At 36.6% G+C, this 11472-nt stretch overlaps 2 protein-coding genes across 3 annotated transcripts; both read right to left on the bottom strand.

Annotated features, from left to right (window-relative positions):
- Positions 1 to 6109: 6109 nt before the first annotated feature.
- Positions 6110 to 11209, bottom strand: LOC131079836 (probable disease resistance protein At4g33300). 2 transcript variants are annotated; one of them, XM_058017876.2, is made up of 5 exons: positions 10950 to 11209; positions 10455 to 10864; positions 8511 to 8863; positions 8222 to 8432; positions 6110 to 7188 (listed from the first exon to the last, which is right to left on the bottom strand). In XM_058017876.2, the coding sequence occupies exons 1-4, from the start codon at positions 11134 to 11136 to the stop codon at positions 8330 to 8332; spliced, it is 1053 nt and encodes a 350-aa protein (XP_057873859.1). In that variant the 5' UTR covers positions 11137 to 11209; the 3' UTR covers positions 6110 to 7188; positions 8222 to 8329. The 2 variants fall into 2 exon arrangements, with proteins under 2 accessions (XP_057873859.1, XP_057873860.1); XM_058017877.2 differs by having other exon boundaries at positions 8222 to 8426.
- Positions 6371 to 8309, bottom strand: LOC131079801 (probable disease resistance protein At4g33300). Its single transcript, XM_058017841.2, has 2 exons — positions 8222 to 8309; positions 6371 to 7188 (listed from the first exon to the last, which is right to left on the bottom strand). The coding sequence occupies exons 1-2, from the start codon at positions 8307 to 8309 to the stop codon at positions 6371 to 6373; spliced, it is 906 nt and encodes a 301-aa protein (XP_057873824.2).
- Positions 11210 to 11472: the final 263 nt, after the last annotated feature.

The raw sequence follows: 11472 nt of genomic DNA, 5'->3' as shown, positions 1-11472 counted from the left end.
CATTTCATACATATATATAGATATCACATCCTGCACACAACACCTGTTAGCACAATTTACATTTGCATTATCATATTCATCTGCATTACATACATTCACATTTGCATCATGCATACACATATAAAACATAAAAGAACAAAAAAATATATTGCATTGCATCATATACATATTTGCATCCATATCATAAGCATCACATAAAAACATCTCATCACATAGGTACACATTCATATAGCTGCCGCAAAAGATGAATCATCTCATATATATATATAAAGTGTCATGATACAATGATGTCAAAATCATATGGCTACAATCACCCGTAGGTGTCTACATCATCATACAAAAATGGTACAATACTGATACATAGGGAGCCCTCTAAGGCTATGATGAACTCCCTCCCTCGGAGTCGCCTAGCCTCGACGGAATCTGAGCCCCCGAAGGACCCGCCCTAGGACCATCCCTCCTGTCCCCTCTATCTGGTGGTGGTGGAGGACCCATAACCCCACCACTCGATGCCTGTCTCCTTCGGCTCCCTCCCGTAGTTGTCGCTGTCCGCGATGGTCTATGGAAGCTCCTTGCCCGCTGATCCACTGGCATTGCACCATAATAGAGATCCCGCCAGTAGGCAATCTCCTCCCCTACCCGCAGGACATAAGCATATCCTGCCCCTATGTCCTCCGTTGCCTGTCTCCCTGCCCTCAGTGCTGTCTCAGCCTCTGTATAACGCTGAATAGCCTGGTCCCACTCCCGCTCAGTATCTCGGAGCCTCCTCATGAGCCGATCCCTCTCCCTCTCCAACTCCTAGATCTCATCTGCCTGGCCCTAGCAGATCTCCCTCGGCTCTATCAGCTCATCATCCTCTGCGTCAGCCCCCTCCGCCTCTACATGTGGCTCTCCCTGTACGGGTGCCTGTCCCTGTACCTGCCCCTGTGCCTGTACTTGTACTAGTGCTTGTACTGGCACCTGTCCCTGTACCTGTCCCTATCCCTGTACCTATCTCTGTACCTGTACCGGCAATCCACTGTGACCCCTCACCACCCGAGCCTATCTCTCCTCACCACCCTCCCTCCGAGGTGCAACCCTCCTCTCTCCAACTACTCTCCTCCTCCTCCGTCGGCCCCTACCCCCATCACCTCCACCATCATCATCATCCCCACCCCCATCTCCATCCAATAGCTCTCCCGAATCTGTCAAGCGTGGGAAGGGATGCTCCGCCCAGTATGCTGCATACTCAGCATCCATGTCAGCATCATCGACCTCTGGCCACATGTCCCAGGGTAGGGGCACCATCTCTGCTAGCTGCGTAATAGCCTGATCATATGATAATAGGTGCCCAAGCTGTGCCTAATCCCTAACTATCCGTGCATACATGCCTGAGCCTCGTGGCATCCTCTGGATCCTGCCAAACTGCCTGCAAACCCTGTCTACAAGCTCTCTCTCCAGCACATAGGGCATCCACCCAATCAGGTACCTACTCCGAAAGGTGTAAGGAAGCTCAACTACATCATCCTCCCACTCCTCGCATCCCAGGTATGGCCTCCAGATGACCATATCAATGTCATCTATCACCCGTCGCCAGTGCTCCAACCTGCCAATCCGTGGCTACGACATGATCATATCATACAAATGAACAAAACTGCGTCCATGTCCCCTGCCTCTAAAGTGTATCGGCCTCATCACTGGCAGATGCTCATAAGCCCACACCTGCAGCAATGTCACCTTGCAGCCCAATCCCACCGATCCATGGTATATGAACTAATGCAGCTCATAGTAGAGGTGTGCTAGCACACACGGTCCCCAGGCATATCTGATGTGTTGTGTCACCAGTGTCTCTAATGCACCTCCCCAGCCCACAGCCAACCCTCGAGTCGCCCTATCTGGACACAGGAACCCACTGATCGCTCCTCCTATCACTGCTGGCAGCGCCAATCCTATCGCAGTCATCGCATCCCAAGCCACATGCCCAGCCCTCATCTCCAATCCAAGGTCCTGGAACACTCTTCTCAGTGCCTCCCTGTCTCCATCTCGATCGTACAGAATCAGATCCCCGTCGATCGATATCCTGAGTATCCTGTAGACATCCTCTAGGGTGACTGTCATCTCACCCATCGGCAAATGAAACGTACATGTCTCTGAATGCCATCTCTCGGCTAAAGCAGTCAACAGTCCCATGTTCGCCCGAAACTCAAGCACATACAGAACATGTCTCAAACCCATCGCCTCGATCACTGCTCGGTCCCCAAGTGTCAACTCAGGTCGCAATCTCTGTGTCGATGGGAATCTCTCCCGTGACTCCAGCATCAGCAAATACTCTTGCAGTCAAGCATATCAATCATGTCAGTCATAGTGGCATTCACTGTTTATAACCTAATGCGCATTTATTGCCTTACCTAGCATGCATTAATGACAACAATAAATGCATCAAAGTACGAGGAGGTTTGGTGGTACTTACTGGCTCTCCAGCCTCTGCTGGCCTCTGGAATCGGCAAATGCGGTCGAATCTGTGAATGAAAGCCATCGTTGCTGACTGCTACTGCTCTATTTTTGCTCTACACTCTGCTCTCATGGATGTGTGGATGGCAATGAGGATGTCTTTTGCCCGTGGTCTATCTTATAGCCTACCCTAGCCCTCGCCCTCGTTTCCTGAGTCAATCTTCTTTATCCTGTGACTCTGTCACTTTATCCGATTAGTCCATTCTATCCCATCTTTCTTATCGAGAGATTGTCTGCAATCTTTTTAGACATTTTCATCCAATCTCTCGAGGGGGCATATCATTCCCATCTTGGGGCAACTTTGTATCAGTTCATCTTATCTTCTTTGAAACAACGCGACAAGCCGCATTGTCTCAAAGAGGGGCAAAATGTAGACACCTAAAACTGTCCAGTCTAATTATCTAAGCCTAATTCTTCTATTAATTAAATAAATCTTTATTTATTTAATTAATTCCTTTATCCTCTTCTAGCCTTATTCTCATTTAAATAAATACATTTATTTATTTAAATTATCCTTTTCTTAAATTAAATAAATATTTATTTATTTAATTATCTCATTTCCTCTATTAATTAAATAGATCTTTATTTATTTAATTAATTCATTAACCTTTTCTACCCATGACACATGTCATTCATCTCTTAATTCCTACACTACCTACCTCTTTCATTATTTTATTATTTCCTCTACCTACCCTCTAATCCTAGCCAACCTCCTTTTTACACCTCTCAATCTTATCCCTCCATTTCATATTGTGTCTTCTATTTAAGGAGATGTTTCCTTCATTATCAAACCCTAATCGCTGATCTTAAGGACTTGACTACACTACGATCCTATTTACAACCACATTTCGTTCTTTGTTGAGCTCTTGTGCACATAAAATCTGAGAGCAATTATATCAAGCAAGATCAATGGAGATAGGAAGAATGGAGATCAAAACCCTATTGGACATGTGATGGTATAATCTTTGTGATTTCATTTGATTTGCATTGTCTTAGGTAATCTTCATATGTTATGGTGGATCTTTGTTGTTGTTAGGCTAGGGTTTGGTGGTTGAATTCATTTAGCCTTTCAATTTTGTTATTATTGTTATCCATTTTCACCATACACAGTTATATATGTCCAATGATGAATCCCCTAGCTTGGATAAATTACAATGAGTGAATATCATTAGAAGGTCTATTTGGAATCTTTCTATGATTTTTTTAGGAAATATAATTAGTAAAGGAATATATCAATTTTTTACTTAAATATAGTAACCTATATGAATTACGTAAGTGTTGACTAATTACCTTACCAAATGTCTCCTAAATTTAATTGTGAAATCACTTTCTCTAAATCTAGGGCCATTAATTCCCTTGTTAGATTTTCCAAAGTAAACTTACTTTATTGAGTTTTTGCACATCCCTTACAACTCTATTTCTATCTAGGAAGTGATTGAATGAGCTAGATGTTCTCAATGACCTAAAATGCTTGTAGAAATTTACTTTATTAATTCTTACATCCACATTATTTATCACTTCATTCTTTTCATACTTTGGGAACATATCTTTAGGCTTCACTTTATTCTTTGAATTTTAATGTTATTGATTGATGCCTAAACTTGCACTACCATTAAAATTAAATTATCCATACATTTTAAGAGATATTTCATTTAGATCCTATACTTTAAATGCTAATTACCAAAGTATTTGGCTATATTTTATCACATACAATCTCAATAATCCTTATTAAACATATGGCCTCACCCAGTTCATCTAAATGAATGGTTTATAGGAACTTTTTAGTGAGTATTTTCTTATTCTTTTTGAGAGGGAGAATGATCTCAAATTCTTCATTCGTGTCCATGACATATTCTACCAAGCCTCTAACTCCTATATTCAATAGCAAAAAATAAAAAGCTATAGGAAACTATTTATTCGCAATCTTGTACATTTGGACTCTTTTGTTTGGATATATATATTTATCATCACTAACTTTTTCATTTCTACACACTCACTTGACTCTTCAACATGTTCTTGATATCTTTTAGTAAGTTGTCATTATCTTTAACTATAGAAAAATCACTTGGATTATTATACTATTTTGAATTAATTGTCAAAGTTCAAATTTGACATTGGAAAAAAAAATTGAGAGTTTTGACTCACCTTTGGCCTCTTAGTTATATGCAATTATCCTCCTTATATAAGGGTTTTTGACAAATATAATATTTATAATGATAGACTAGTTCCTCAAATATCCTTCTATATGTTAAACTCAAATCACTATTGCTTTTTGAATACCCATAATAGATATAGTTTCAAAGTAACTATGTAATTAAAGTCACCCCAGAACTGTATTACAAGGTGTGGGCATATATAAAAATACTTGACTTATATCAATTGAACATACAATAACTAATAAGGTTACCTAATGAAGAAAATGACTTGCAATAATGTCTAGTGTTTGGACAGTTGGTTAACTTGCAACATTTAACAACTTTCAATGATTATGTAGAGTGAAGTTGGAAAAATCTTGGCACTATAGGTTGTTTATGGTCCCAATATCAATTATTACAAGGATTGAGATGTTATTTATCATAAGCTAAATCTACATCAAAATACAACACTTTTAAGTTAATTATTACAATTAAGATGGTTTACCTAAAGCAGGCTTGAAATATAAGGGAAAAGACTATTCTTATGTGAATTCCACCATCATGCCCATACATACTAGTTATCTTATATATAGGAAAGTAGTATTTTTTTAATATATATTAACTTTTAACTATTAATATTTTTAAATCATTAAGGTTTTCTCGATGGTTTGAAGGTCATTCTAGATGGTACCAGCATTAGAGTTGGTATGCACTATTTCGACATTGCTTTACTTGCTTCCTCTATTGTTGTTGTCTTCTCAATGAACATTAGGGTTCCATTACTTATTTACAAAGTGGTAATTAGATTAACAAAAAATGTAGTAACATGAAAAATAGTTGATCTTTATTTCTCAAATATATTGCTAGATTACTGCATTTAGGAGAGATATATGGAAGATTAACATTTAAGAAACCTTTTAACTTGAATATCAAATAAGGATTTATTGCTCATCCTTTAAAAAAATTATGTACATAATATATTGGTTCTACATTTTGCTTCTTGCTTCTATTTATGATACAATGTTGATGTAGTGAAATGATAGTAAATAAATGCTCTAGTTTAACACCTTCTAAAGTTTGTATCACTTTCATGCATTTTGGTTTTATGAGGAATATTATACCCAACTAATAGTAAGTAATCTAGGTTGTAGAAATATAGGGACGTCTCTTAGTGGATTGATATTAATACACTATTCAAATATTTATTTTCTCAATTAATTTATTTTCTTAATTGGGAGTTATTCCTAATTATCTTTGATTAAGATTCTTTACATCGATGACTTTTCCTCACATGTGCAATCGCGTGGTTATGTTTATTGTGCATGGATTGAACGCTTAGGCCTTTATTCATTTTGAGAGTTCTTTCATTATATACGACGCGTAAAGGTTATGCATATGCTTTTTAGATTCCTTCTATAGCGTATCTGACGTTTCAAGTCCTCGGATTTTCTGGTCGCACGATAAAATTTGTGCGTACAAACGACTGAAAACGAATGTGATCATTATTTATTCGACATAAATAATAGAGACAAATATAATTTACAAGACATCCACTTCTTGGCTTTATTCGAAACAAAGAAATGTCTTTGGATGGAGAATAAGTTGGTCTGCACACACAATATAGTAAATAGTTTTCACTATCCTAAAAAGCGACGATTATTGATCATAACTATAGGCTAAAAACATATAAGGGTACGTGTCAAGTAACTTGGAAATTATGCTTCACGCTGAAAAGTAAAAAGAAGTTAATCATCGAGCCACTCCAAACTAAAGTGTGCTTCAACAATTTCAACCCTAAGCTCTGGAATAGAAATGTTCTTTGCCCGCAACCATTGCTTCCCAATCTTCTCATCACAGATGACAAGCTTGAGGGAAGTCAGTTCACAAACAGCTCTTGGTAAACTCATCAAACGAGAACAGTCGCTCATATCAAAATCTGTCAGTTTCTTCAGTTGCCCAATCTCCTCTGGAAGTCCTCTCAGCCCCTCACACGATGAAATGTCTAGACATTCCAACCGTTCAAGTTTTCCAATTGATGCTGGAAGCTCTTTTAGGCCTGGTAAACCTGATAACCTTAACATTCTCAGAGAGCTCATATTTCCAAGGTCATAAGGTAACATCTTAAGCAGATGACAGTTGCTAATAGACCACATCTGAGCAGAGGGCATATAATAGAAACTAAGGGGCACCTCTTCCAAGCTACTGCAGTGATCAAGGTTAAAATCTCGCAGATTGATACTGTTGAATGTGGATACATATTCAAACCCTTCGCATAAGCTTAAACATAGCTTCTCTAAGCTGGATATTTCTTTGCTTTCTTTTAGGACAGGGGATGCAATCAGCTTCTCCAAGCGGACGCTCTTGAGTTGAGTTAGTGAAGACAGCACATGTAGACCTTTTATTGTTGCCCTCTTTGTCCCATAATTGAATACCATGAGGAATTTTAGGTTTTTCATTGACTGCAGAAATGGGGGAAGATAGTATTCACTTGAAGTAAAGAATAACAAGAGAGCCTCTGTCTCAGGAAAATTCATCTGAAACCAGTGCTTGGGCTCCATAGGACCTACATGAATAAATCAGAAAAGAAATTGAATTAGATCATTATACATGATGGTTATGAATGCTAGTTTTATGCGTTTAATTTTCGTCATTTAGATGTTGATCCCAGAAAAGATGTAAGTCGAAATTAGTGATCAATGTTATATTATGATAGTATACATAGCTTCAGGAATCAATTGTTTGAGTTTATTTGCTTGACATTTCAGATCACACTCCATGATCTATTCTTGTTTCTCTTGTTCTGTTTTTTTCCAATGAGGGATCATAGATTGTGATCCGAAACGTCAAGCAAATAAACTCACACAATTGATTTCTGAAGCTATGTATGCTAACACTATGAACTATGGAAATCATATATCTATAAGTTACACTATGATTATGAACAGTAATGTTTCATAATCCTTATAATGAGATAGTACGATAAAAGCACCCAATAGATCCAAAATTTTGAATAGTTGGCATAGCCAATTTAATCTACACCTAACAAGTGACTAGAATATCAAAATCTTATTACTACAATTTTTTAAAGGGAAATAACTTAGATTATATAGATGTTGGTATCTCTTTGTTTATATAGCGAATCAGGGCAATTTGAGTAAGCATATCCATAAATCAGATCCAACTGATTTGAATAACCATAGATATAAACAGGATCTAATCTGTCAAATCCGTTTCAGAAATTGAACCTATCCTCCAAATAGACTAATTTGAGTAAGCATACATATAAATATGATCTAATCTGTCAAAGTCATTCAGAGACTGAACCTATTCCTAGTAAACCTTTTGAGTTTTTCAACATTGATCGATGATTTTTATATCACGTATCATCATCCTCATCAATTGTGCTCAATCAATGGAACTAAAACCCTTTGACTATACTACTAGATTTTCACGTCAAATAAAAACAGATCAATACATATGATTACTAAATTGTGGAAAATAATGATATAAATATTATAAGTTATCGCTAATAATTCAAGGAAATTTTGAACTAAAGGTAGGAAATAAATTAGGAAGAGAGTTATGGAATATCCTACCTGTCTGAATGGACAGCAGTTGAACATCACATGCTCTATGATTAAGCATCTCCCACTTTTCTGGCAAGCTAGCCTCTTTCGTAGGCATCAAAAACCTCTTCCTGTGGTCTACACCGTCTTGGCAACCAAATGGAGGACCAATTCTCGCATTACACCATCTTGAGAAAAGTACAGCTCCGAGGCACTTCCATATGAGATTGCTACTCTGCTCCTGATAAGTCGTACTACGTCAACTTATAGATTAAAAATAAGAAAAAAACACCCAACATGTAAAAGGAAAGATAATTACCTTGTATTTCCAGTCAAATTCAACAGGTTTCTGCTTGCAAAATCTGATAAAAAAAAAGCGTTATGCCACTGTAGGTTCCTGACATAAACCCATATGTCCAAAAGTGCATCAGCGCTAATTTTCCTTTCCTCTGGAAATAAACCCAAGTCTAGGAAGCATTCCCTGGCTACATCATCTAAGGAATCGATGCCGATCTCCAACAATTTAATTAGCCCTTTCTTGTGATAATCTGATATGGATTCTCCTCTGGAAATCTGATCCTTTGCTCTCTCCCAAACGTCATGTGGTTCCCCACGTAAACAGCTTCCGATTACCTTTAGAGCAAGTGGCAGGCTGCCACATTCTGCTTGCACCTGCGGTTTGAAGACATTAAAATTTGTTTTATAGATCAAACATAACTTCAAAATTATTTAGAATTCTATTTTTTTTTTTAACCAATAACACAATAGATCTAACTATTTTTTACTCGGAAAAAGAAATTTTTAAAACTAATTATTCACTGTGCCCATCCTACTAAATTAATTACGAACTGTTTTCATCCTACTTAATCATTCCATATATTACTAGAGCCCAGTGTCCAGCATCTGTCGATAAAATCAAATTCCACTCAAAAAATCGCTTGAAATTATAAACTATCCCATAATTCTCTATATTTCTCAAATATACAATAATTATTTCAAGAGACTTTCCTTGACTTATCAATTATTCTTCTCGCTAAAGTCATCTTACCTTTCTCTTCCACCATTCATAATCTTTAGGGTGGCAGACAAGAGAGACATTAACTTATGCCTTACGAAGCACGACAAAGTGCTTCAAGAGAAATTTTATACGGGAAAAGACAGGTTCGAAACTTGTTCTACGCTACAATTATTGTCCACAAATTGTTGTACAATATTCGTTCTTTAGTATGTATATCTGTCTGAACTTTCTCTTCCATCATTCAGAGTTATCTAGAAGCTCAGCAGGACAGATGTCTCATTCAATACTTGCTGTACCAAATTATGAAATTCCCAGCTAAACAAATAAAAATGGTTAAGAGTTGAACATTGCATTACCGATTTACAGAACTGTAATGTAGTAAGAAAAGTAAATATCTAATAGTTATATTGGTCAAATACTACATAGGATGATTTAAACCAAAAAAATATAAACATAGAGTTCTGAGTCAACTATTTATGTGTATCTATCGATCATCTAATAGTAGCTTTCTACCAGAAAATAACAAGGAAAGAAAGCTCAAGGAAAATGGCATTTGTGTATCATGAAAATATGATAGAAAATTTTATTTCACCACTGACCATTGAAGATAATGTTCTTAATAATTGTGTATAAGTAGTAAATGTGATAGAAAATTTATAATATAATTTTTTTAATGATTTTTAACCTTTTAAGCCTTCTTTAAAGAAAAAACATACATATAATTTTCTTTCTGATTTTATTTTTGTTATATATATATATATAAAAAAAAAATTGAGTAATTAAATTTAAAATTATAAATACTTTTTGAATAAAACAAACAAGTTTTTTTATTGATATTAAATGTAATTCTAATTAATTTAATTTAAAGTTATGATAAATTATGTAGCAAAAATTAGACATATTGTTCACTATTTTTTATTTTTATGATGGATTATTCACACTCTTCAACTAAGAGCCAGCAACTTGGGGAGTGTTCACTATTTTGAATATAAATTATAAATTATAATTCAAAATCACAAATATTCGAATTTAGAAAATAAAAAGTTAAATTAGTTGAATCCATGTGTATAAATGGGTCATAGCATATCCATGAGTAAAATATTAGTTTTTCTTACCTTGCTTCTCCATTCTGAAAAGTTAAATTACTTATGCTCTGTGTATTCTGAGTTACTTTCCATATATTTCAAAAGATAAATATTATAGCATTACAGAATAAAAGCAATTAGTGGAACATAAAAAGTATACCTCCTTTACTAGATTTGCGTCTACTGTGCTTGGAATTGATGTCCGTCCAAAGGCCCAGAAGCAGAAAAGTGACAGAGCATCCTCTTTGCACAACAATGGCAACTGATACAGTCTAGTAGTCTCGGTTGTGGGGATAGTAGAACTGTCTCTGGTTGTTACAACAGTTTTGTATCCCGGCCCTTCGAATAACAAATTTTCCAAATTTATTCTAGACCAAACATCATCCAAAATTACCAGAGTTGACTTGGGTTGACTCAAAATCAATTGCTGCAGCTGCTTGTGTCCATCTTCCAAATTCTGAAATTCTAGTTTCTTCCTTCCACCAATCTTCTCCCACATAGTCTCTAAAATTCCTATCAGGTTTGGTGATTGTGAAACGTTGATGAAAACCACATTTTCGTTGAAGTATCCTGCTATCCATGAAAACACAAAGTTGATTTAGCCTAAGAACATTAGCACGAAACATCAGATGTAATAAAACCTAAACCAGAGTACCTTTTATTTGAGGATCATTGCAGAGACCCAATACCAGAGTAGTTTTCCCCCCGCCTCCCAAGGATTGCACGCCAACGACTGACACGTCCTTCTCTAACAACATTCCCCTCAAATCTCCAATACATTTCTCCAACCCCACGTAAAACTGAGATTTCCCAAGAACATCATATGGACAATCGTCCACCATTTCAGAACCGTCAGCTGAACGAACTAAAGCTTATTCTGCAATTTGAAAATTCAAACAGCGTGGTCTTCCTCCTCTTTCTTCTTATAAATATTCTTATATTTCTTGTCATTCTAAGGCTATTAGACACGGCCATTTTATAAGCTATAAGACGCGTAAAGTAAAGATCGATCTGAGTTCAAGAATTTTGCAACGAAATGAGAACGAAGGTATGAGGGTGTAGGTCTAAGAATCGAATTCCAAGACACGATGATTTTGGCGTAGAATCACAATTTACGCATCTCTTGACTTGAGAGAAGTTAAGAGGGAAGTTAATGGAACATTTCTTCTCGTTGCCTC

Source organism: Cryptomeria japonica, chromosome 4, assembly GCF_030272615.1.
Source record: "Cryptomeria japonica chromosome 4, Sugi_1.0, whole genome shotgun sequence".
Lineage (NCBI taxonomy): Eukaryota > Viridiplantae > Streptophyta > Pinopsida > Cupressales > Cupressaceae > Cryptomeria > Cryptomeria japonica.
The sequence above is the reverse complement of the archived record's forward strand: the minus strand, read 5'-3'. Positions and strand labels throughout refer to the sequence as shown.

What these genes read in the sequence shown, in the direction of transcription:
- LOC131079836 (XM_058017876.2), bottom strand. Translation starts at nt 11,136, where the DNA reads ATGGTGGACGATTGTCCATATGATGTTCTTGGGAAATCTCAGTTTTAC. An exon ending in ACGCAAATCTAGTAAAGGAG is followed by an intron (nt 8,864 to 10,454) that starts GTATACTTTTTA and finishes TTCAAACCGCAG; the next exon opens with GTGCAAGCAGAATGTGGCAG. An exon ending in AATTTGACTGGAAATACAAG is followed by an intron (nt 8,433 to 8,510) that starts GTAATTATCTTT and finishes ACGACTTATCAG; the next exon opens with GAGCAGAGTAGCAATCTCAT.
- LOC131079801 (XM_058017841.2), bottom strand. Translation starts at nt 8,309, where the DNA reads ATGCCTACGAAAGAGGCTAGCTTGCCAGAAAAGTGGGAGATGCTTAAT. An exon ending in ACTGCTGTCCATTCAGACAG is followed by an intron (nt 7,189 to 8,221) that starts GTAGGATATTCC and finishes TTATTCATGTAG; the next exon opens with GTCCTATGGAGCCCAAGCAC.